Source organism: Peromyscus maniculatus, chromosome 1, assembly GCF_049852395.1.
Source record: "Peromyscus maniculatus bairdii isolate BWxNUB_F1_BW_parent chromosome 1, HU_Pman_BW_mat_3.1, whole genome shotgun sequence".
NCBI lineage: Eukaryota > Metazoa > Chordata > Mammalia > Rodentia > Cricetidae > Peromyscus > Peromyscus maniculatus.
In genome coordinates, this window is record NC_134852.1 from 95,842,202 (window position 1) to 95,869,288 (window position 27,087).

General features: G+C 44.0%; 1 protein-coding gene across 3 annotated transcripts in view; it reads left to right on the forward strand.

Annotated features, from left to right (window-relative positions):
* The window catches only part of Ctxnd1 (cortexin domain containing 1), a 54,002-nt gene extending 27,965 nt beyond the window's left edge, over positions 1-26,037 (forward strand). For 2 of the 3 annotated variants that reach the window (XM_076546584.1, XM_076546579.1), the window contains 2 exons: positions 18,154-18,286; positions 19,317-26,037. In XM_076546584.1, the coding sequence (XP_076402699.1) occupies positions 19,376-19,555 (180 nt within the window). In that variant the 5' untranslated portion in view covers positions 18,154-18,286; positions 19,317-19,375 and the 3' untranslated portion in view covers positions 19,556-26,037. Of the gene's footprint in view, positions 1-4,260; positions 4,378-18,153; positions 18,287-19,316 lie in introns of all 3 variants that reach the window. The other variant, XM_076546576.1, reaches the window with a different exon arrangement.
* The last annotated feature ends 1,050 nt before the right edge of the window (positions 26,038-27,087 follow it).

Genomic DNA, 27,087 nt, shown 5'->3' on the forward strand with positions numbered 1-27,087 from the left:
TCATCATCATCATCATCATCTATTGATCTTTTAGTCTGAAAAGAGATTTTTAATTGTAGAAGATTATGGAAGTTTCCCTCAACAACCCAGAAAGGTGGGTGCCTCTAAACCTGAAAAGGATGTTAAGTCTGTTGTAGGAAGTGCAGGCATATTTTCCTCATGCCTCACAAGAACATGGACATATTCCTTGCACACAAATTTCTTGATTTTTTTTCTTCATAACCTTAAAGGAGAAGCTAGAACTCAAGAGTCAAGGGAAACATGGAGGAAATGATAGATTTCCCCAAACAGAAGTAAAAATTTTAAAAACATCTGCTGTGTACATGCAGTAAAACTCAGTAAGTCACTATCTCCATGAATAAGATATGAAGAACTGAGTAACTAACAGGCAGAAGAGCCAAAAGATGGGGGCATCCTGCTCATCGCAAAAGGGTAATTGATTACTTGTTCCTCTCTCCGTCTTTACATCCTGGGGAAACTGGCAAATTAAGAAAATAATAGATGCTACAGTTGGAAGCAATGTTGGCAAACAAGTTAGGATGCTCTCTGAGGAGCTGCAGAGTCAGCTGAGCAGACAAGGTCACACTGGTCATCAGAAGTGAACACTAGACCCCCATGTCAAAGGTGACCCCATCATGAAAGGAGCAGAGTGTTGTCCCCATAGAATAGCCACAGGGCCTTGGGTCAATAGGAAAGATGTTTCAGTAAAGAGGGCCCTGGCTACAGGAGAAACTGAGGCAGTCCAGTGTTGGAACTGGTTCCTCTCATACACAAGTCTTAATACCCACGGTAGGCTCATGTGTCATACTGCTTCTTGTCTGAGCTAATGAACATGCACTGGGAGTCAGTCTCCTCACACGGGCCAAGAGAGCTGGAAGACATGAAGGACAGTGGCTTGAGCCACCACAGAAAACATAGGGGGTACTATTTTTCAGAAAGAAAATGTCCTGATGTCTTTGCTAGCCTTCACTGGAGTTATTGTCTGATTTCCTGGTAACACATATGTCCTACTTAATATTAAATCCCTCTCAGGACCTCAGCATCTGGGTCTGAAGGAAGAGCAGGCATAGAAGTAGTATGTATGTATCATGAACACCTAAGAAAGTTTAGAAAGATGTCCCCTAAGCCAACTAGGCTGCTAACAGCTCAAGAAGCCAGCTCATCTCTTTCCTAAAGTAATTTTTATAGCGTGTGTGCTCACGTGCACACTCCTGTGCACATGCACACATGGGGTCTGAGTGCTCCCATACCAAAGTGCACATCTGGAGATCAGAGGAAAACTTGAGGGAGTTGATTTTCTCCTACCATCACGTGGACTTCAGGAATTGAATTCGAGTTGTCAAGCTTGATGACAAGCACCTTTCCCCATTGAGCCATCTTGCCAGCCCCATCTTTATACATATATAAATCTGTATTGTTCTACCTACCAAAAACAGTCTGTAAAATGTAAAAAGAAAAAAGATGTTACTGATTTTATCAATGCTAAAACTATAAAATACCTTGGGGAAAAAAGGAAAAATTGTTTTCATATGAATAAAATTATAGAACACAAGTAATTGACATGATTGAGAATCTAAATAACTTCTCATGAATACAAAGCTTTGATACTATGTACATAATAATTCAACACAAATTCAATTGTAATTTCAATGCAAATCCAGGCAACATCTCTATAGAGTTCTTCATTGGCTTAACAAGATCCTCCTAGCCTATATGCAGCCCTCAGCTGGGATTCTCTTGAATGAAAATTACAAGGGGGACTAGGAGCAGCATCCTGCAAGATGCATGATAATGCCATTTTAATGCAACTCCAGACAGTGTGGAATTGGCTCAGATATGGACAGTAAACAAATTCAAAGTGATAAAGCATCCAGAAATGGACGCCTGTGGAGATATGAGCTGGAAATGGCATTATAAATCATGAAGGAAAAGACAGAGTAGTCAATAACCAGAAGAGGCAATTGCTGATGTATATAGGAAGATGCATAGCTAAAATCCTACGTGGAAATCAATTTCAGATGCACCATACACCTGAATATGAAAGATCATGTTTCAAAATTCAAGAATATGCAAGTAGAACACACTTGAAATATCAGGGCAAGAAAGAAGTTTAGGAGTCACACAAAGCATAAACAATAAAAGAAAAGATTAGTTAAGCTTGCTACATAAAAGCTGTGAATAGAAACGACATAACTTTACCAAAATGATTTACAGAAACAGACACACAACATCATGGTTTTAACAAGGATTCTCCCTGGATTTTGTCTGGGCCTGATTCTTGGGAGACTTGTCTCAATTTCCTAGACTTTTCCTTCATAGTCAGATCTTGCTATTCTTCCCACAATGATAGTCACAGATTGTGACTGGTGTACAAGTGGAAATGAAGAGGGGGGCAGGGAGGGAGAGAGAGAGAGACAGAGACAGAGACAGAGAGAGAGAGACAGAGAGACAGAGAGACAGAGAGAGAGAGGGAGAGAGAGAGACAGAGAGAGAGAAAGAAAGAAAGAAAGAAAGAAAGAAAGAAAGAAAGAAAGAAAGAAAGAAAGAAAGAAAGAAAGAAAGAAAGAAAGAAAGAAAAGGAGGGAGGGAGGACAATTTTGTCTCTCGTGTCCTGGTGGTAGAAACTACCTTCTGTGCATCTGGAACCAAGTCAAGGAAACCAAATGACTGAGTTGTCAATGTTGTGGAGAGTTGCTGCATCAGCAACCAGAGTCCCAGGGTTCTGCTTCCCTGTGGGGACATATGGGAATCCTTTATCAAGTCTCTTGCCCTGCCTGAGTCTGATTCTCTTCAACTCTAAAACAGCCTCACTAAGTTGAATGATCTTCTTGCTTCCAGTTCTATATGAAAAGACGGATGATCCAGAATCAAGGTCTACGTTGCTTTTGCAGTGACAGTGAAGTCTTGGTCATCTGCTTTTCCCTGCTACCATTGAACAGCTGTGAGGTATTTAAGGAGGGATGGTGAAGAGCTCAATTCATGAAAGCAAATGAAAGATGATCTTGAAGCAAAAAATACCTCTTCCCTAATCTGCAAAACTTCGGGCTTTTGTACATTTACAGAAATTCAGAATCTCAATTTAGCTCTGCAGAGGGGATTCTGCATTAGTTTAGGGAAAGTACTATTAAAAGATAGTGTGCTTTTGCCCTGTGTCTATTACGAGCAAAGCTAGAAAATACATGCTCTATGTAGTGTAGTGGACCCCTGAACAATGGAGACATTGTGCTAAGAGTTTTTCAATGAAAGCTAAGATAAAGACAGACTTTAAAATATATCGTCTTAGTTCTATGTCATTGGATATACAAAGAGATAGAATTTACCATTTCTTTCTGAGACATAAACTTTAATGATCAGATCTTGGAAGATGCCAGAAGGACTCAGGCACATACATCAAAGGGGCTGAGGACCCTTGAAAGTGAAGACTTAACTAATGGTCCTCTCCTTTCTCTGAAGGACTGAAGACATAGAAGTTTGCTTCTATATCTTTGGTAGCCCACAGTTCCCTCAACAAAAATCAAGAGGGAGGAAAGAGCCATGAAACCCCAGAAATGAAGTCACCACAGGGAGAAGAGGCATTCATTACCTTAGATTAAGGAGGAGTTGTTCTGAGTTCCTAATACTGTGGGTTCTAGAGCAGGTCTGAATTCAGCCATCCTGAAAACCAGCTACTGTTCCAGCCATGTAGCCCAACTGGATAAGCAGATTGATGGCACTGTGACATTAGGACTTGTGGAAGAGGGCTAAAGAGACCTAAGAGCCTCACTCACACACTGAAGATCCCCTGTGCAGAACTATGGGGATAAGACTGGAGCCAACTTCCTAGTTATTTTGTGAGTTAGCTAGCCTTTGTCCCTAAGGGTCACACCACCGGGAAGTGACCAATTCTTTGTTTATAAATAAGCACTTTGCGGTGCTTTAATCATAAGTCAAATACTCAAAATATGAGCTCTAGCAGAGCAACCCAGTGGAAATACTATCAGGAAAGGTATTGCTGTTGCTTTAGGACCCACAATGGTGAGGAAGAACATGCGGATACACAACCCCAGTATTCCCAGAAAAAGAATGAGTGACCTTGATCCAGGGATGCTCCAAGGGCAGCCCATGATCCTTGCAGGACGATGGTCAGCTTTGTGACTTAGACTTGACCTACCTGCTGGGACCCAACTCATTTCAAGAAAACACTCAGGACACACATTCCATATAGTTGTTTAATTGGGGATTTTCATTCGATTTTGACCATTTAGGTTTTTTTTTTTCTAGAAAAGCATCATCATTGACATTTTCCTGTGTCTTGGTGGAAGTTTACAGAGAATCATCAGCTCATTAGGGTTTTCATCACCCCAGTATCTGCAGTTCTGATTCATTTCCTTCCTAAGGGTATGTATTTGGTTTTTCTCTTCTAGAGTAAATGTACCACAAGTTTGTTGAGATCTAAACTTTAACAAAGAGCCGGCTGTAGGGCTTGTTTTTAATTCTGCACATTTGTTTTGTCAATTATTAACTACCACTCTGCCTCTGCTAACCTCATGTTCCAGATGTCCTTGGTGCTGGTTACACAGCTTCTATGACAGAGCCTTTGTTTCACTGCATTTGCTTCCTCTTGTTCTGTGATCAACATCATGACTTTGCCTCTGAGTACAGTCAACGGCTGCCACTCATCTCTCCCCATAGGCTTTACTACATCCTGTTTTCACAGAGTGATTTTCTAAATATTCTGGAATTGCACTTTATCATTAATCCAATAATTATTTTAATGTTATTTAAATCACAAAGCTATTGATTTGTTCAGTTGTTTAACCATTCGTGGTTAGAATGGCTGCCATAAAATTTCAACCTTTGAAAACTTATGGGGTATTTTTATGGATGTTCTTATTTTAAATCATTGTCCTGTGGGCATCTGAAGAGAATGAGTAATATCTACAGGCAATGAGAATGTCCTTTAGCGGGGAGAAAAGATGGCACAGCACATTTCTCCATCTCTAAGAGACTAAAAGAAAACGCAATGAATGTGGACAGAGGTAGATGGTGTGGAAAGATGCTGGAGAGCAGCTGGTAGACAAAGGCCAAGTGAAAGCCAGAGTTGATTTTCAGTTTTTCAAAGAAACAGTGAACTCTAGCATAGAGCATTTGACAACACTGTAGGGAAGGGGTAAGAGCTTCTCAATAAAGCTTTAAGCAAAAGAGCTCCCCAAGGCGTGCAGTCCTGCCTTCTGCAAAATTATAGTTTAAAACAAGAGACCTGGTATCTGTGCCTCAGGCAGATGCAAAAGGGATCATTGTCATTTTCTTCTGGTTTGTTCAGTGCTGCTTGAGCAGAGAGCCACCATGAGAGGGTCTTACCATCAAACCAGGTCTGCCTAAATGAGAAATGACCCCCTTGGGCTCAGATATTTAAATACATGGTCCTCTGTTGGTGGCACACTTTGGGTAGATTGTGGGAATTTCAGTCAGTAGAGCCTTTCTGGAGGAATAGGTTTGGGGAGTTTATATCCTCACCCACTTCCAGTTCACTCTCTCTGCTTCACGTTTGTTGTTGACGATGTGAGCTCTCAGCTTCCTGCTCCCGCTGCCTGCTGCCATGCCTCTTCCACCATTATGAACTCGGCCTCTGGAAACATAAGACAAAATAAACTCTTGCTGCTTAAATTCTTAGTCATCGTATTTTATCACAAAACCAAAATGTGACTTATACAACATAATGAAGATGACATATAACAAACTGACCAGTAACATTAAATGGAGGGGGAGTAGACTGCAGGGTGGGAAGAGGAGAGGAAGGGGAGGAGGACTGGGAGGAGAGGTGGGAGGGGAAACTGTGGCTGTGATGTAAAATAAATAAACTAATTAAAAAACATTATATTTACTAGAGAGAAAACTGAAAACACTTCTAAAATTGGGAATAATATAAGGATGTTCACTGTCACTACTTTTGGTAGTGCTTGAAATCTTGGCCAGGGCAATACGGAAAGAGAAACAGTTAAATGGAGTACCATTAAGGAAGATGAAGCCTAAGTATCCCTGTGTGCTGATTATGTGATCTATACCTTACAGACCCCACCAGAAAACTCTAACATTTGAATAAAACTTTTCAGCAAAGTATCAGAATGAAAATCAATATGCTAGAAGCAGTGGCTTTTCAATACACCAAAACTGTCTTACTGAAATGGAAATAAGTAAAACAATTGTACTCACAACTGCCACAACAAATAAAATAAGATGCCTAGGAATTAATATAATCAATGAAGTTAAAGACTTCTACAACAAAGAAAACCATAAAGCACTGACTGAAGAAAACTGATGTAGATTCTAGAACAGTGATTCTCAACTTTCCTAGTGCTTCGACCCTTTTAATAGAGTTTCTCATGTTGTGGTGACACCCTCAACCATAAAATTATTTTTGTTTCTACTTTATAACTAGAATTTTTATACTGTTAAGAATAGTAATGTAAATATTTTTGGAGACAGATTTGTCAAAGGGGTTACAATCCACAGTTAAGAACCACTGATTAGAAACTCAAAATACCTCCTTTGTTCAACAAGATTAATATTGTTAAAGTTGCCACATTACTGAAAGATATTTATGATTTCATTACAACCTCTTAAAATCCCAATACATGTAGGGCTGGAGAGATGGCTCAGAGTACAAGATTATGAACTACTCTTTCAGAGGACCTGAGCTGGGTTCCCAACACCTACTTCAGGTGGCTCACAACTACCTATAACTCCAGTTACAGGGGATCTGACACCCGTGTTTGGCCTCCCCAGGCACCTAAACACACATGTTACACATAAACTTATGCAGACACTCACATACACACAATAATAAAAAAAATGAATCTTTTTTAAGTTTCAATGAAGTTCTTCAAGGAAATAGGGGGGGAGTCTTAAAATTCATGTGTAAATACAAAAGACCCCAAATAGCCAAAGAACTCAGCAAAAAGAGCAGTGTGGAAGGTATATCTGACTTCAACAATGCTACGGTGCCACAGCAGCTAAAGCAGTATGGCAGGAGCATAAAACAGACATGTTGGCAGTGGAAAACAACAGACTGGAGGACCCATAAGCAAGTCCACACAGTTATAGTCACATGATTCTTGTCAAGGTGCTGAAAACCAGCCAGGTGGTGGTAGTGCATGCCTTTAATTCCAGCACTTGGGAGGCAGAGCCAGGCGGATCTCTGTGAGTTCAAGACCAGCCTGGGCTACCGAGCGAGTTCCAGGACAGGCACCAAAACTGCACAGAGAAACCCTGTCTTGGAAAAACAAAACAACAACAAAAACAAAACAAAACCAAAGGTGCTGAAACCCTACACTAGAGAAGAGATACCCTCTCTGACTGGTAAAACAGGATGTCCACATGCAAAAAAATGAAACTAGAGCCCGTCTCTGTCCCTGTACAAAAGCAACTCAAAATGGACCTTAAAATAACACCTGAAACTTTGCAGCTATTAGCAAAAATTGCAGAGGAAATTCTTCCAGATGTTGGCATGGGGACTTTCTGAAAAGAGCTCCAGGAACTCAGGAAATCATTGCAAGAGCTGACAAATAGGGTTCTATTGATCTAAAACGTTTCTACCCAGCAAAGGAAATAACAGTGAAAGACTAACAACATAATGGGAGAGAGTCTTTACCAGCTATTCATCTGACAGGTAATTAATATCCACAATGCATAAAGAACTTTCAAAAAAGTTGAACACCAAAAGAGTCAGTAATTATCAGTTTAAAAAAAAGTGGGCAAGTGAACTGACAGGAACTCTTCAAATGAAGTAGAAATGATTGATCAATACATGAAAAAAAAAAACACTCATTATTCCAACTACCAGGTAAATCAAAGCAAACCACCCTGAAATCTGGGCATGGTGGGGTACACATATCATCTTAGCACTTGGAGGCTGAGGCCAGAAGATCATTATGAGTTTGAGACTAGCCTAGGGTAATTAGTAAGTTCCGGGCCATTTGGGGCTACAGATTTGTTTAACTCTGTTGAAACAAACAAACAAACAAACAAACAACAGAAGAAATAAGTAAATCTTACATTGATATTCCATCTCATTCCATGGACAGTCAGAATGTCCATCATTGAGAAAACTCTAACAACAAATGTTTGCAAGGATGCATGGGAAAAGGAAATCCTCATACACTAGTTGGGACTGTAATAGGGTGAGAATGTAAACTGTCCAATGGCCATGCAGACCACTTATAGCAGTTCCTTAAAATAAATGAAAACTTGAACTACATGATTAGAATTTATCCACATGATCCAACTCTAACACTCCTGTTTTCATACCCGAAAGGACCAAAGTCAGCATGCAATAGATACACTTGACTATCTAAACTTATTGCTGCACTGTTTACAATGGACAAGATGTGAGTCAGCCTTGGTACTCACATTTTGTTTGTTGTAGGGATAAAAGGATAAAGAGAATGTACTGTTTACAGATAACTAGAGTTTCATTCAGCCATAAAGAATGAAATTACGGGGGCTGGAGAGATGGCTCAGAGGTTAAGAGCACTGCTTGCTCTTCCAAAGGTCCTGAGTTCAATTCCCAGCAACCACGTGGTGGCTCACAGCCATCTGTAATGAAATCTGGTGCTCTCTTGACCTGCAGGGACACATGCAGACAGAACACTGTATACATAATAAATAAATAAATCTTTAAAAAAAATTTTAAAAAAAGAATGAAATTACTATGTGTAAGAAAATGGATGGAGATCATCAAGTTAAACAAAATAAGCCAAACTCAGAAAAATCCTAAGTATCATAAGTTTTCTTTCATAGGTGGAACTTAAGGGCAGAAAGGTCATGACAGTGAAAGGGGACCGACCATTAGGGATGTGAAAGTGGATGAAGAAGAAGGAGACCAGACCGGGTGTGGTGGCGCACGCCTTTAATCCCAGCACTTGGGAGGCAGAGGCAGGCGGATCTCTGTGAGTTCGAGGCCAGCCTGGGCTACCGAGTGAGCTCCAGGAAAGGTGCAAAGCTACACAGAGAAACCCTGTCTCGAAAAAAAACAAAAAAAAAAAAAGAAAAAAAAAAGAAGAAGGAGACCAGGAGGGCAGGAGAGAGTAATGGAGGGGGAATACAATTCAAGTCGATTGCAACACATATAAAAATATCATTGTGATTCTGCCCTCCGGGGTCCTCCCATTGTGCTGTAAGCCTGTATTTAACCTCCTACCCCCTTCAAGAAATGGCATTCGACATTTAAAATTTATATATATATATATATATATATATATATATATATATATATATATATATATATATATAATTGAATCAATACTGGGAATGTAATCTATGAATACCACAAATGTGATTAATATCATGAGTGTAAGTAATGAATATCATGAGTGTAATTTAAAAAAAATAAATAAAAATCATTGTGAAACCCACTACTTTGTACAGCTAGTACATACAAATAGCAACAATAATGTCTGTTAGTTTATTGATCACATTATTGCTATCATTTTACCAATTAAATGCCTAAATATCTTTCAGAATATACACTCTTATAAGCATATTTTAAAAGTAATATCCACTAGCCTTATTCAAACAATATAAAAATATACCTAATGTCCTGCCACTACTCTCCCACAAATTTTTGTCATAATAATATTAAATTGAAGATGCAAATCATTATGAAGCGTGTTCAAAAATTACTTTTAACATTTGTAGCTTTAAACTATAATTGCTTGCATGGGTATTTGTTGTTTTGTTTTAATTCTCTGTACGTCTTCACCTCTTTTGAACTCTTCAGTTTGTTCTTGGTAGCAGAAGTACTACTTCACGGACTTTTTTGTTATTGATGCTATGAATATTGTGTCTGTCTAGCACGCATGAGTATTTAAGATCCTCGACTGTCTGAAGAAACGGATGTTGTTGCTCTCACAGCTGCACAGTCCCATTCAGTACTGAATCTTCTCCCTCAGTGCCCTGCAGATGCTCTCCTTGTCCTCAGATGTAAACTGTAGGGAATCTACACTAGCCTAGGAAGGAGTTTCCCCCCCTCTATAGATAATCCATTTCCTCCTCCCTCTTTATATCCTTTTTATATATGACAGGATTATCTTTGGAAATTAGCTATCATTAAGAAGAACAGATTTTCTTTCCCTCTACATTTGCTTGATCTTTCTAAGCTAAAGACATAGGCTTTCTTCAGCTCAAGGTACTATTCATTTATTTTTTAATGTTCCTTCTGTTTTTTTCCCTCTTTTTATAAGTATAATTGAATTCTTGGGTAGATGATGGCCTTTTTTGTCAGAAGATACATTTGCATCAAGTTTTATCAACTTTAGGGGCAGAAAAGCCCTCCTTGATGTTGAAGGTTGAAGGCATCAGATAGGAGCCAGTCAGAACAGGAATCAGCCTTCTTCTGTGTCAGCAAAGGCTAGGTCTGGAGTGCGGCTTAGTGGTGTCCTCTCCCTTTCAGTGGGTAACAATGGTGGGAGTCCATGTGGAAACCCCTTAAGATAGACCTGCCTTATTTTACAGACAGGGAGATTCACCCTTTCTCAAGGTCCTCCACCAATGCACACAAGATTTGCACCCACACAAAGGTGTCTCCACGGTGTGTGTTTTTCTCATATGACACTGGAACAATTGTATAGAATGACTCGTTTTGTTTGTCTATGCCCTTCATAAACAGTGGCAAGGTCATGTCCACCTGTGGGACTGGTCACATAAAAGTGAATATGTTATATGTGAGAGTGATTCTGTAAGGGACAAGAGTTCCCCAAGGCTGCTTGGAGGAGAGGGTCTTCTAGTGCAAGGCCAAGCAGAGTCATCTCCTAGCTTTTCTCCCTGGTGTTCTTGCTCTGGCTTGCCCACATGTAGAGGCAGAGCTCCACAGCCTGATGGGTCAGCAGGTCAGAAGGAGGCCCATGTCAAGCTGCACGAACAAGCATCCCTACCTTCACTTTGGTGCTACAGCCTCTGTGATACCATAGCTAAGGCTTTCCTTGGCTTTGCACAATATCTTGTTCCTTCTTTCTCCAGTTGTATGACTGACATGGTCTGGCACAGTCCATGCCCAAAACTGGTGTACACTTCCCGCCTTCATTTTAGTTCTTAGTTCAATTTTAAGATGCAGTTTTTCTGACAATATGCCAGTGAGTCATGCTTCATCTGGCAGGCAAACACCATGGTCTCATGGACCCTTGGTTGATTTGTTCCCATTTCTCTGAGCTTAGGGGAATAGCGCAGATATGGCCTGTGTCTTTTATAGACTGGCCATAAGAATCTAAAGGACTAGCCACACTTAGCTGAATACTGAGACTCTAAACAAAGCAGAACCAAAGCAGACAGTGGCTGCTTATTGTAACCACACAGAAACAGTGACAAATGGGCACGGATGTCCTTGAAATTGCTGACAAATGACTACCACTATGATAGGGAAAGACATCTCAAAGACAAATCGTTAAGGATTATGAGCAAAAGTAGACTATTCTGAAACTTTTCAAGACTCCCCTATGAGTTTCCCATTGGCCCAATGATGAGTTAGTGCGAGTCTGGTGATTTAGAATAATACAAAAGTATTTATTTATGCTTATGGGAATAAGGCATCTAGAATGTACCTTAAGGGATAAAAATCAAGCTATTGGATTACTTCTGGAAGCTCCAGGAAAAAAAATCTATTCCTTTCATCTTCTACTTCTAGAAGCTGCCAAAATTTATTGGCCCTTGGCCACATCAGTCCTGGCTTGTGATCACCTTGCCTTCCCCTCTACTACAGCCAAAACTGCCTCTGCCTCCTATATATCAGGATACTCGTGATTACTTAGAGCCAAGATAACTCAGAAAAATACATCCTTGATATAATCAAATCTTCAAAATCCTTTTATCCTATAATATCCACAACTTCCAAGGATTATAGTGTGAATTTGTGATAAGTAATTTTCAACCTACCATAGTTCACTCTCTGGCCCCAAAGACTCATGCTGTCCCTACATACATCCATTCCATTCCAACATCCCCCAAACTTTCAGCTCATTACAGCGTCAAATCAAGGTCCCAAATCTCATCAACTCGGCAAGACAAGGGTGAGGCATGAGTATGAGTCACCCCAGGGAAAATTCTTCCATATCTATGAACCTGGAAAACAAATTATCTTCTCCAAAAATACAGTGGTGTGACAGGCACCAAACTGCTGTTAAATGCTTTCTCATTTCAAAAGAGGAAAAAACAAATGGGAGGAGGAAAGGAGTCATTAGTCCCAAGAAATTTCAAAACCTGAACAGAAAAACTTGCCCTGTCTCCAAAGCCTGAGAGTCTCCCTTTGCCTTTGCCTTTGCCTGAGAGTCTCCCTGAGAGGCTCCCTTTGCACCCAGCCTCTCTGCTCTCTGTGCTCCTGGACCCATCCTTTTTCTCCTGGCAGTAGCATTTATCTCATCAGCATGAGAATTCCAGGAGCCTGCAGCCTCTTCTCATTTCCTTGTGTCCACCATGTTAGTCTAAGCGGGCTGTGCTTCTGTTGCTATGGTGCCTTAAAACATGGTGGCTCTCCCGTGACTGTCATGGGGATTCACTCCACTAGACAAGAGGGTCTTGCAAGCCTCTCCTCTGGACACTCTCCTTTCTACCCTGACTTTTGCTGAGATGGCTGAGGGAACCCATGAGTGGCATGTCTAATTTCTTCAATGTTATCAGAAGGTTGTCTAATCCCATTTTTAGCCTTTTCTCTGGAGCATGATTTCCTGGTGTCAATGTCATAATTCTTGCAATTTTTGACACTTGGTGTGGTAGGCCAAAATGTTTGAGGGCAAGGACTAGGTCTGATTTAAACTTGGTATCACAAACACATTATGTTCCTCCTCTGGCTTTCAGTGGGAGTTTGACATCTCAGTATGGGACAAATACCAAGAACTAATGTCTGTCTGTTTTGGGTCTGCTGACCATCAAAGCAGCTTCTGAGATAACCGATGTATGGGGCTTAATCTTAGAGTGCTTCAGAAGAAACCATCATGGGATTAGGATAAGCTGAGCTTGCCCTGTAAACATGCAGTTTCAGGAGAAAAACAGTCTCACCTCCTGGTGCCAAGGTGCTCTGATGTCTAAATTATAAACCAAATGTGTCTCCATCCAAGACTAATAATCTAGATTCCCCAAATTTACAGCATCTGTCTTTAGCTATGGGCCACCCCAGGGTGACAACTCCCAGGTACTTTCAGCTCTGTACATGGGGTATCTTAGGGGCATATGCTTTAGAAACCTAATGTTAAGAGTCTAGGAAGTTGTGGTAATGAGCTGTTAGAAAAGAAACATGCAGAGGCTGGAGGTTGTGTATGTGGAATGACAAGGAGGAATCTAAGAGTCCAACAGCATAAACATCATATTATAAAACCACACAGTAGAACTGGTGTGAGGGCGCACGCCTTTAATCCCAGCACTCAGGAGGCAGAGGCAAGCGGATCTCTGAGTTTGAGGCCAGCCTGGGCTACTGAGTGAGTTCCAGGACAGCTAGGTGCTGTTACACAGAGAGACCCTGTCTTAAAAAACAAAAAACAGAAACAAAACAAAGAGAGAGAGAGAGAGAGAGAGAGAGAGAGAGAGAGAGAGAGAGAGAGAGAGAGAGAACTGGTGTGGTGGTTAAAAGTGCGGTACAATGACCACATGTGCTCTTAGCAGGAACACTATTTTCTCTTACCTGAGGCAGTGCTGTGACATGCTGCATTCTTGCTTGGGAAGCTTCTGTGAACAACCAGGGATGTTCGGATATTGGAAGTTAATCCCTGACCACAGTACTGCATTCCACTAGCTCCTCCACCCATGCTCTGCCCAGTCCTAGTGGTCATCATGGTTTCCGTCATCAGTTACTATGCACTCATCCCCTTCCTCTGACAGTCCAGCTAAGTGTTCTGATAGAAGAGAGAAGAGACTAAGTGCATCCCCACTAGACAATGTGATTGGTTCCCTCTGACCTGAGAAAATGCCATCCATTTAACCAATCTGTCAGCTGGGGTGGTGATTCAGACAGGTCACCTTCTATAATAGTTGTACTTCTATTTATAGAACAAACTGATTAATGCTCACGGTCAGCCCTGATTCGTGTGGCCCTGTGTGAATTCACAATGTCGCTGCAGCCTGCTACTCATCCCTCTGGTGGCAAGTGGCATGTTCTCTCAATACCTTCATTTTCTGCCCTTGCTGCCTGGAGGGATGAGGCCGAATATGAGTTCTCATCTGGAGGCCAGAAGAGGTGGACCCAGCCCCGGTCTAAGGTGGCAGTGCCCTCAACCTGCTCACTGCCCCGTATTGAACTCTATCCCCTATCCATGTGCAGACAGTGTTTTGAAGGTAGAGTTTTTAGGAAGTAATTGAGATTAAGAGAGCTGACATGAGAGGATCAGAAGTGGTCAGAAACACAGAGGTACATGAGTTAAAAAAAAAAAAAAGATGCTGGGGGAGGAGCTACAGGACGAATCAGGGGTAGCAGGGGTGGGAAGATGGGGGAGGAAAATCTCTGAAACACACTTGTTTTGAAAATGTCATAATGAGAACTAGCCCCTTGTATGCTAATTTTAAAAACAAAAAAATTATACAAAAAGGCTAAGCATGTCACAGTAGTAGGATCTCAATCTAATAGCAAGAGTGGCCTTGTGAGAAGGTACATGCACCGGGTGTGTATGGTGGTTCATGTCTGTAATCCCAGCACTCAAAGGGTAGAGGTCGTGGGGCAGTCTGTGGTAGCAAGTGAGACCCTGCCCCCCAAAGATGAAAAACCAAAGACCCACAAAACTGCTTCTGGCTCTTTGCGTCTGAGTGGAGGAGAAGGAAGTTGGAGCAAGCTTCGCTCACAATACTTTCTGACACTAATACGTGTTGTCATCTCAAGTTAATTTAAATCAGTGCTTAGTACTAACCCTTCGTACACTGTCTGGAGTAAGCCTGGATTTGCCTTGTGACCACTCAGCTCCCAGAAAACGAGAGCAATGATTAGAGAGCAGCAAGCAAACACAACCAAAGACACTCATCAAATGTGGGCCATGACAGACTTGCACTTACAACTGACACAATTGGAAATGAAATTCCAGAAATGTATTCTAAGTGCTGAGGCTGTTTTAATGTATCTGCACAGATTCCTAGCCCCTCTGCAGCTGAGAGAGAGAGAGAGAGAGAGAGAGAGAGAGAGAGAGAGAGAGAGAGAGAGAGAGAGAGCACCCACATGAGCGTATATGTACATGTGTGCTCATGCATGCAGAGGCCAGGGGACAACATCAGGTGTCATTTCTCAAGATCTGTCTACCTTTTATTTCTTCTCTTCTCTTTCATTGCTCTGGAACTCACCAAATAGGTACTAGGCTGGCATGCCAGCAAGTTTCACATCTGGCTCTTCCTAAAGTGAGGTTCTGGAGGTCAAACTCAGGCCCTTCCTTGTGCTTCCAGGGCACTTTACTGCCTGATCCATCTCTCTAGCCCCTCTACCAAGGAGATTTTGATTTCACAACTTTTCGTTGAGTTTGAATTCATGTTTACATGATTAGAAGCAAACAAACACTTTTGTCCAGGTAGGCTTCAAAGTGGGCAGAACGTCCAGTCAATGGGACATTTGAGATTTAAGCTGGGAAAGAGAAAGATAAATGTGGACTGATTTACTCCCAAGATCTCAGATGATGTCACCTTCTGGTCCACTGGGCCCATCACCAGTATCTTAGAAAGGTGGAGAAGTCCCTAAAGCCGGTGAATCTCCACACCAGCAGTAGTGAACCACTTTGTGGGGTATAAATTGCGGTGATTGGCATGTTAGCAAATGTTACCAGTGCCATTATGAGTCCAACGGAGGTTCCGCTGAGGAAAAGTCAAGGTGAAGAGGAAGGGCTGAGAGTCTCCCCTGAGCATCTCCAACTTGGCCAGGAGTAGTGTGCAAATTTGAACAAACCCTGTGTCTGTCCACTCCCTCAGTTGTGACCACCTTATCTCTAGGTTTTTCTACACCTCTGACTCGGACTTTGCTCCCAGATTCTGCATTTGCATTCTTTATTCCACCCCCTAGCTTTCCATAGCATTTGGAAGGACTCTTTCCTGCTTGGCTCTTCTAAAACCCAAACATGATACTACAAGCTTTGACCAGTCTGCAGGGTCAACCCAGAAGCCACTTCTTGCCTAAATGTTACTTGTTCACCATGGTCTGAGTCACCAGTTCTGAACCTTCTACCTGCAGCTAGAGGATGGAGAAACACTGGCTTAGGCCACTCCCTGTGAAAAGAGGATGCAGTTACGTCAGAGCCAACTGAGCAGGTGACTGTGAAAGCCTGCAGCTCAGTTCCCAGGATACAGCAGCTGAGTTCCAAGTTGAATTCCTTCCCAGATGGCATGTCCTTACTTTGAAACAGAGCTGGCGGGGACTTGTGCCCTCCTAGTAATTAAGGTTAATGGGTATTCCCCATCTGGAGGGTAGCATGGGGGAATCTACCTCTTTGAGGCCACATTCCTGGCACTTGCCCCTGGACCAGGAGATACTGATAATATTCCCCTGGGGTGAATCTCCAAGATCTAGGGCCAGACAAAACAGGAGAGGGTCACAAGGTGAGTCTGCTGAGGTCTGACCCTGCAATGTACAAACTATCTGATACTAACCTGAGGCCACTTGCCTAGAACTTCAGTGGGCTCTTGAAAAACCAGAGAACTCAGCTCTGCTCTGCAACCCAGGAGCAGAAAGCTTAGCATTTTCTTTCTCTCAGAAAGCCCCTCTGTGGCCATGTGGAGACCATGCTAGCTGCAGGACCTGAAGTTTAGGGAGGGGTGACAGAATCCTGGGCTTGCCCCAAGTGCCACTGTGATATCACTCTGAGACCAAAAAACGTCTGTTCCCTGCCTGCCAGTCTCTTCATAAATGAAATTCTCCATTTATTAAAACAAAAACAAAAACAAAAAAAATAGTATACTTTTATAAAGAGGCCCAGAGTGATGGCTGCTCAGCCTGATGATCTGAGATTAGTCACAAACTCACATGGTGGAGAGAACAAACTCCCACACCTCTGACCTCCACCATACATGTGCCATGGAATGTGTATGAGTATACACACTCACACAGAAAGTGTAATAAAAAAGAAAAAGAAGAAGGAGGAGGAGGAGGAGGAGGAGGAGGAGGAGGAGGAGGAGGAGGAGGAGGAGAAGAAGAAGAAGAAGAAGAAGAAGAAGAAGAAGAAGAAGAAGAAGAAGAAGAAGAAGAAGAAGAAGAAGAAGAAGAAACTAGGAAGAGATAGTGAATTCCAGATACTGATGTGAATGCTGCAGTTCTCTGGGGCGAAGAGTTCCTCTGTCTGCATCTTACCTAATGTACATTCAAGAGTGAGAAGGGCAGATAGATAGGTGTGTTACAATTCTTTCAGCTTTTCTGCATGTTTGAGAATATTGAGAAAAAGACCTCTGGAGATATCCTCCCCCCAAACTGGCAGAACTTAAAAGTTTAAAAAGCCCTGGACATGTAAGGAAGGACCCTAAGTCAACAATACACCACAGATACTTGCACATCCATATTTACTGTGCCATTCACAATAGCTAAGAAACGAGACCAGCTTAGATGTCCATCAGCAAATGAATGGACAGAGAAAACATGGGACACACACACAAAGGATTTTATTTGGCCATAAAGAAAAATGAAATTATCATCTTTGCAGGAAAATGGACATGACTGGAAACCACTATGTTAACTGAAGTATCTAAAATGCCGAAAGACAAATACTATGTATTTTCTTTTCTAGGACTTTAATTTTAAATTTTTAATTATGTATATATGTGTATATACATAGGGAGTTTTGGGTATAGGGCATGAAATTCAAAGGGGACAATGGGAAGGGGAGGAAAGAGATCATAAAGAAGGGCTGGGGGATGGGGGAGAAAAAAAAGGTAATAGAACCAATGTGACATGAAATCACAATAGGGTCATCGCACCAGGGGTCAGGGAGAGCAGTAGAGGAGGGGGAAAGATGGGGGAAACAAAGCAAAGTGTCTACGAAAATTCCACAATGAAACCCATTTCTTTGTATGCAGTTTTCAAAAACTACAACTAATTTGGAAAAAGGAAAGAAAGAAAATCCATCATGAGCCAGGGAACGTGTGGAGGGGCTGCAGGGCACTCTTCCTTCCTGGCCAGCCATAGTCTCACTTGGGGTAGAAGTCTCCAGAAACAACCAGTCTTCTGTCCTTCTGTTCCAGCCACCCACAGCTCTGCTCTCGGAGAAGCCATACTGACTCATTGGCTCAAGCTGTGATGTTCAGCTGTCCATCTTGCCTCCTGGAACAGCTCAACCCAGGGTCTTCCTGAAGTGGTGACCACTCCAATTGGCAGGTGAGTGGTCCAGGGATGGCTGAGGACAGAGATGGTCTAAGGGGAAGTGAGGATGCTTTGAGGTTGGGGTGTGGGATGCTGGCTGTCATTTACCCGCTTTGTAGCTAAGCTTCCATATTTACCAAATGAGCCTGTGTGGAGAGCTGGGCAGGCCTCTCATCTGCATGCTCTGTGCTCTGCAACTGGCCTTTCTAGGAACTGAGCTAGTCCTCCTCTCCTGCCCCACCCCCACCCCCAATCCTGTGTCAGCCCACCTACTTGTTAACTGGCCAGTCCCAGGGCCAGAGGTTGTGCTGGATTTTCGAACACAGGATCAATTTTATTTAATGCACAGGTCCCCATAATTCAGGTATGGCTGCCTGCACTCAGCAGGGAGAGCATTGGACCTGAAAGTCTGTAAAGCACCCCTAAGTGCTTGAGGGATGCTGCCCAGACCGGTTACAGCAGCAGAACAGGACTGGGGTCTACCTGACAGCTCCAACGTTGCACCTTCTGTCCCCAACACATCTTTCAAAACAAGGCTGAGCCCCAGTACAAGCCCTGGGGATTCCCCGGAAGAATATGGTCCCGCTGCCTCCCACTGCTCTACAGCAGCAACTCTTTTCTGCCTGTTCCTACTGGCTGTTTAGCCATCAGTTTCTTTAGAAATCCAGGTTCTACTGAATACTTAAGAAATACCCTCTGCTCATTTTTTAAAGTGTCTTGATCATGGTCTGCCACTGCATTTGTTGAGTGGAGAGTGTTGCCCTCATGACTTCCTGAAGGGCTTTAAGATTGGAGGTAGCTACAGGGCACTGCCCTCAAGGTGGTCCCTCAGCCCATTCCACCCATGTCCTGCTGAGACTCACTGTCACACCACCACCACCACCCTGGGGTGCACATTGCTGGAAACAAAGATTGCTTACAAGGTATTGGGCTGTGACCACGAGTGCCCCTAAGTTGGGGGTCCTCAGCAGTAAACTCTTGTCCTTGGAGGTAACTTACACAGACAAGTGACCCTAACTTCTTCACTAACTGGCTCTTTCTACAGGGGTAGAAAATGGTACCAGTCAGGCCGGAGCCCCGGGAGGCCACAGTCACTGCTGCAGGATGGAGGAACCCACTCCTGAGCCGGTCTATGTGGATGTGGACAAGGGGCTGACCTTGGCTTGCTTCGTTTTCCTCTGCCTCTTCCTTGTAGTCATGATCATCCGCTGTGCCAAGGTCATTATGGACCCCTACAGTGCCATCCCCACGTCCACCTGGGAAGAGCAGCACCTGGATGACTGAGGCATAGGACAAGTCACAGTGTCCCAGGATGCACATCTTCATACCCTGGCCAACATCCTCCAAGCACTTGGAGGCTGGAAGTGGCTTTGACCACCAAAAGATGGAGAAGGCTCACCTTCACCTTATCCGCTCTCACATGATCACCACAGGGAAATGCCAGCATGCTAGAGGCAAGGCAGTTTGGGGAGACCTGGGGAGAAGAGTGCTAAGCCATGACTCAGGCAAGTGGGGTCCATCCTGGGACTCCACTGGGAGACTGCAGGGTGATGGTCCCCTGTCTAGGCTCCTGTGCACCTTTGGAAACTGAACAAAGAACAGACACTCTGATCTGCAAACAGTGGTCAGGAGGAGACTGCCCTTCAAATGCACAGCACAGAGAGGCTGCTGAGAGCCCAGGACTCTTACCTACAGCCTAGCAGTGGAGGGGCAGGAAGAATGGAAAATTCAGGGGGCTTCGGCAAATTCTCACAACGCACACAGCTACTTCCAAACGGGGTTCGTTTTGTTTTTTTTTTAACTAAAATATAGAGGGATATATTTTTCCTGTTAAAAATGAGATGTGCATTTTAGACACTTGGGAAAATATAGAAGAAATATAAATATAATAAAAGAAAACTATAAATAGAAGAAAGGCAGGTGAAAAGCACTTATAGTCCGACTTCCCAGAAGCCATCATTTTGATATATTTCTTCAAGTCTTTTTTACAAGAAATTTTTTAGTAATTCACACCGTACGCATGATGCTGCATTGATTCATATGATAGCTCAGATACCTTCTGCCTCTGAAAATATCGTGGCTGTTTTTTTGTGACTGAGAGTATACTCTGTAGGTCATGACTGAATATAGTCCTTTTCTTTATCTATTTAACTTTTCCACAATGTTCTCACACAAATTACTTCACCCAGGAACCTTCAGAAGCCCTACATTCCAGGAGCTCCAGGCAAGATCTGGGTTCTAGTCCTGCTTCAGCTACTCAAAGGCTGTATGATCTTGAGAAAGTCATGTCACCTCTAGGTGCCTCAGTTTCCTCATTGTAAGATGGGAAGGGGAAGTCTGTCTGTCTATCTGTCAGTGAAAGGAGCCAAGCTACAGTGGGAGCTGAGACTAGGTTGCTGGTGATCACTCTTCCCTGTCTTCCCTTCCTCCTCTTCTCCCACACACTGTCACCTACATCTATGACCTTGCTGCAACGATTCTGGGTCAGAGCCTGCACCCCCCCCCCACACACACACACCAGCAGCCTCAACTCCTGTGTTCTCGTTCTATGACCCCTAAGTAAATCAGCACCTGTGAGCTCCAATTTCCTCATCTATAAAATAGGGGAGTAACATCTACCTCACAAGGTTGTTGCAGAGATAAGACGGGAGAGCATGAGCAAACAGGAGCATCCTTTCCTGAATCTCTCACCCTAGGAAAAGAGCCCTGCCTTCCAAGAGCCAGAGCTCCCAGTACCGGCCAGCGGGACACTCATAGTGGCCTCTTCTACACGTGACACCACAGCATCTGGGGTCTACTGACACACACCATCACCATTGTCAGCTTTTTCACGTCTGGGAGCTGCCTCTATTGTGTCCTTCCAGGGTAGGACTTGCTGCCCTGTCAAAGGAGACCTGTGCTGTGGACCTCAGACCTCCTCCATTGCCCACACTCAAGCCATGGGTTCCCATGCACCTCAGGCTACCTGGGGAAAAGGTTTCCAAAGCACTGTCACTGCTAGGTGACCCCTAAAAGTGAACAGATGATGTTGGGGTGGTTTTCCCGGGCACGCCCAGTCTCTGTCTCTGTCTCTGTCTCTGTCTCTGTCTCTGTCTCTGTCTCTCTCTCTCTCTCTCACACACACACACACACACACACACACACACACACACAGTGGGATGTACAAAGGGACAGTTAGCACAGACTCCAAACGTGGCTATGAGGTGTTACCTCCAGCCAGGCCTTCCTCAAAAACCTACCTCACAGACCGCAGGCACTTCTGTGGGACCTGTTGGGATGGGTTTACAGAGTCAACCAGGGCCTGTTCCCAGCTATTAATGACAGCACAGGAAGAAGAGATCTGAAGAGCTCTGAAGACTTCCTATTGGAGCTCTCTGGAGGGAAAATGGGATGCCCCAAGCTGTGCTTCTCAGATTGCCTGCTGAGGGCAAACCACACCTGCTAGAAGCTCCCTCCTCCCTTCCCCAGATCTGCAGACTAGGCAGACTAGACTCAAACTAGACAGCCTGGGCCCACCAGGGACCTAAGTTAGCCAGATTCCTGGATGGTTGCACACCCCTGTTTAAGAAGCATTGCCCAGGGCCCCTGGTCTCAGACAACTTGCCAAACCTAGACCCCTTAGTATTTTTCACCTTATCTCTTCGTGCTGTTTTCATGGCAAGGGGAAATAATATTTGAGAAAAGAGGTGATTTCAAAACCCACCCCCACCCTCCAGAGCCAAGCTTCTGAGAAGGCAACAAAGCAGCGGTTTCTATTTCGTGCCCACGTCCTTGCTCGCTTGCTCGTTTGTTCATCCTCTTGCAAGCTGTCCACAAGTACCTTTGGCTGTGTAGCTTCAGACACTCATTCAACCAGAATCCCTTCACAAGCAACTTTTCACAATGTTGCTTCTCCTTGTTTGTATCTGTGTGCTTGGTGGTGGTTCGTGAGTGTGTGTGTGTGTGTGTGTGTGTGTGTGTGTGTGTGTGTGTGTGTGTGTGTAAGAGAAAGAAAGAGAGAGAGAGAGAAGAGGAGAGGAGAGGAGAGGGGAGGGGAGGGGAGAGAGAAGAGAGAGAGGAGAGGGGGGATGTGTGTGAATGGCGTGTACACGTTCTGGTGTGTGAATATAAGCATGTGTGGAGGTCAGAGGACAATCTTGAGTGTTGCTCCTTCCTTGTTTGAGACAGTCTCTTCTTCACTGTTCACCACTTTCTACCCCAAACTAGCCGGCCAACAAGCGTTCAGGGATCGTCCTGTCTCTGCCTGCCGTCTCCCACGAGAGTACTGCGATTACAGATGTGCACTGCTGCGCCCACCCTCTGTCACATGAGCTCTGGGGATTCAAACTCAGGCCCTCACACTCACACAGCAAGCACTTTGCTTACTGAGCCAATTTCCCAGCTTCCTCCACCTTTACCATGATTAAGGTCTGTTTTTAGAAGAGTCCCCTCCCTTGTACATGCGTGGAACAATGCAGACCCCTGCGGCAAATACTTACGTTGCTTTCCCCTTCCCATTATACATGTGCTGAGAAGAGATAGATAGAAGAGGCTGTGCTGAGCCTGGGGCTTGCTCAGGAGAGGGGAGAAGGAAGATTTCTAGCACACCTCTTCTCGAAAGAAGGAAAGGGAGGTCCCCATCTCTGTCACTTGATCATGTGAAGGCGAGAGAAAGGTGGAAGAATTTCCAGTTTTCCTTCTCTTGTGCTTTCTCTTCTGAAGGATGGAGGAAGCGGTCCTTTAGGGACCAGAGCATCCTCATAAGTTTCTGCGAGCTGAGAGAAAGCCTGTAGTTATGGACAGAGAAGGAAACACAGCAGCAAAACATTAGTGCTGAAGTTTGGAAGTTGGCAGAGAGGAGATGAAGAGAGGCTGGAGGAAATGAGGGCTGTAGAGTCAGCTACAAGCCAGAGAAGAAGGCAAACTCTCTATGGCAGGGAATGGATGACGGAGTCCTTAGAGAATGGCATCTAGTAGCTGGGTTCAAGTTGCTGCAGTGATGTGCTGTGTGGAGTCCCTATGCGTTATCTCACGCTCTCAGCAAAGGCAGATGCATAGTCATCCTTTCATGCCCATTGAACTGCAACAGTGGGTCCATCTGTGTGGTAGGCCACAGAGAGGGCCCAGGTGTCCCAGAGACAAATGGGGTAATAAAAACATTTAGAAACAAGAAAGCCAGATGATAGCCACCAGAAGGAAGGTGGTCCCTGAGCATGCTCAGAGGTTGATTGATGTAAGTGGTGGGACCCAGCTGCCCCAGTGTGGCCTATAAATTGCCATCACAGCCATTTTACTTTTCCAATTAGTTTTCAAATGTCCACATGCTGTTTTGTTTTGGTGGAGTGATTGCATTGCTGGGTATGGAACTCATGGCCTTGTGCATGTGAGGCCAGCATTCTGTCAATGATATTTGCCCCTCGCCCCACATGTCCTTGCTGGAATGAAAAACAAGTGGCTCTCCACCCCCACGGAATTGCCCCTGGGACTCCAGAGGTTTCCAAAAGAGGCCGGTCCTTTTTTCAAGCACCAAGCGGAAATAATTGCAAAGCCTTTTGTCCACAAGAATGGGCCCCTGTCCTATTGAGGACTGGTCCTGCTATGTAGGATGGATAATATCCATAATAGTCTCTGTAGCTGATGGCCCAGGCTACTGAGAAGTGATCACATTGAGTTTCCCACATCTGTTCTGGCACAGATGGACAGACAGACTCATCATACTTGCTTCTCTGCCCATCTGCGCTGATTCCATAAGTCCTTGACAGTCATCGACTAAGACTTTCCCTCCTCTCCCCCCCACCTCCCCCAGGGAAGGCTCTCTGTAACTGTCAGTGGCTAGCAGGAGCGAGAGGGTGCACTTGAAATAGTAATAGAGTTAAAGAAAGTCCATTCACAGAGGTTGGGTAGAGCTCAGGGAAACAGAATGGCAGATACCAAGGACAGCCCTCAATGAGACATCAGACTTACCTAAGCCTGAAGAGACAAGGAAGGACAACCCGATCCCAGCAGGAGTTGCTGCAGGGTAGAGTCAGGCAAAAGGAGCTGTGCCACAGGTACATCTAATACTCTTGCCTGGGACTGGACTATAGCTCAGTGGTAGGGCACCTGCCTAAGATGGTGGAGATCCTGGGTTCAATCCCCAGAACCAGAAGAAAAAAAAAAAAAAGGTTCTTGCACAATTCCAGGCCAGTAGGGCAAGAGTTGGAGATACCTTTTGCCTCCTTTCTCAGTCTCCCACTGACAAAAATAATAGACACTAAAGGATGGGGTTGCTGAGCAATAGGATCTATGTATGTCGGCACACTGGAGTAACTAAAAAATAACCAGCACAGCCCACCCCAAGCAACACTGAGCATCCATCAGGAACTCTGCTAAGAAGGGGAGGCAAACACTAATCCTAAGGATTAGTCCTGTGGATACCCACATTGCCCCAGATAATGTCAATTTTGCCTCATTCCCAGCCAGACCTTACACTGGAATGTAGCCAGTGCAAGACAGAGAGGCTAGCAGAGCCACCTCTGTAGTGGTCATGAGGCCTGGGATGGACAGCAGTCTTGGTCTTTCCCCTCCTACCCCACATCCCCTGCATAGTCCCTTGGCTGTGGGGGCATTTTACCTCATTGAGAGAGGAGACAAATCCTAGTCCTGCTTTTATTGAGTTAGTACATGCCCAAAGAACTCAGGAAGGGGCCTTGCAGGTCTAGTTGGAAGCACTTTAGAACTCCCAGAAGAGGGCCACAGGAGCTCCTGGATCTGTAGTCCCAAGATGAAGAGCACTGGAGTCTCCACAGAACTAATTAGGAATTGAACCCTAGACTTCCAGAATGGGGACACAGGGCACCAGATGTACCAAGTGTCCCAATGAATCTTTGGGCTCTGGAGTGAGTCTCCTCTGCCCCTGTGGGGTAGCAGTAAAGCCATAGCTTCTAGGGTGTGGGAAAAATTGCCTGACAGTGCAGCAATCCCCTTTTCTGTACACTGGTTCACCTAACAGGCACAACGACATCTTCCAGTTTATCGGACTCCCACCACGTGTGCTGGTGATTCCCAATCCAGAACATCGATGCTTATTTATTACAGGGGTGGAAAACTCAATTTCACGAGTCACACACCATTAGCTGGAAGATATGATAGAAACGACATGGGGGTTCCTCACAAAGTTAAAACTAGGCATGCCATATGATCCCACATTAGGGGGATATCTAAAGGAAATGCAATATTTCAAAGCACTCTACTCCCATGTTGATTACAGCACAATTCACAATAGCCAAGAGCTGGAAAACTTATAAATATTCATCAGTGGATGAGCAGATGAAGAAAATGTGGTACCTGAGTACAGTGGAATCTGATTCATCTCTAGAAAGGATGAAGGCTTGTCATTGGGATATGGATGAAACTGGAGGTCATTCTGTGAAATGAGCCAAGCACAGAAAAACAAGTACTCATGATGTCCCATATGCAGTCAAAAACCATCGCTTCCCCAGAAGCTGAGAGGAGAATGGTGGTTACCAGAGACTGGGGGAGCAGAGGGGGACCTGGTCACTGGGTCCTATGTTACAGTTAAAGAAATCAGTTCCATTGGGTTACTAGGCTGCAGATTCAAATGAGCTTGGAGAGGGAATTTTGAATGCTTCTACCACAAAGAAGTAATGTTTGAGGTGATATATAAGGTTACCTGGACTTGGCTCTGCACAATATACACACATATCAAAACATCCTATGATATGCTATAAATATGTACAATTTGTGTATCAATTTTAAAAAAATAAATAAAATAGAAAAGGGGCAGATACTGCTTTTTTTTGTATGTCAGTCACTGAAATTAAGCCTTTCAAAATCCATTCTATACTACAGTTTTGCCAGTCGTTTCTGGAGGGGGGGCTTTAAGTCTCTATAATACCTCCCCACCCCATGTGTATGTGTCTTTGTCTCCAGGCACACACATGCATGTACACACACACACACACACACACACACACACACACACACACACACACACACACTGGTTGCATCTCTCTGGGGAGTGCAGAATACTTCAGGGGCCACCCTCTTCCCATATCCCAGGGAGTACTGAAGGCCTGAGGTGTCTGATGGAGAACCCCATCAGGGCCTTCAGCCTCACACCCGGAAGCAATGAACTAATTAATGACTGTCTCCATGGGAGCAGCATACACTGACTCACTGGACAAAAGCAAGGACAGAGAACTCTGTGGCGCTTCTTACAAGCAAAATGACTTTATTCATTCCTGCATGGAGGGCAGCTGCAGCATTGTCCCCGGCAGGCCAGGCTGTGGCCTGTGGCTTCTGGAGCAAGGCAGATGCAGAAACAGAGTTGAGGAAGGCTGCAGCTTCTACATTCCCTACAAGTTGCTGGCCGGAACAGTGACTAGGACACCGTAATCCATACAATCTATTACCTCTGCTGTAGGTCGCATGCCCCAAGTAGATGTTAAGTCTGTATTGTTGAAAACACCACATGCTTTGGCTAAAGCACCTGGAGAAATCAAGCTGAGACTGACCTGGTTATTGACCTAGTACCTAGTATACCATGCTATCAACATGCCAGGCAAGATGTGCCTACTGGTTCAATAGTAGAATGACTGTTATAAATGCAACCAACCACCTTCTAAATAGATTTAAGGCCTATTCTGTGTTTGGAATAAGAGGGAGCCTATGTTAGAAACTGTGAGCCAGGGCAAATCCCAGCAGCTGTGGAGGTGACTGCTGTTGTTTGGTAAACAGAAATATGTGCCCATCAAATTATCTTCTAAAGATCCGTGCACATATCCTTAGATGACTACACTGATCAGCTTTTATCGTGCAGGGAAACTTCTTTTTTT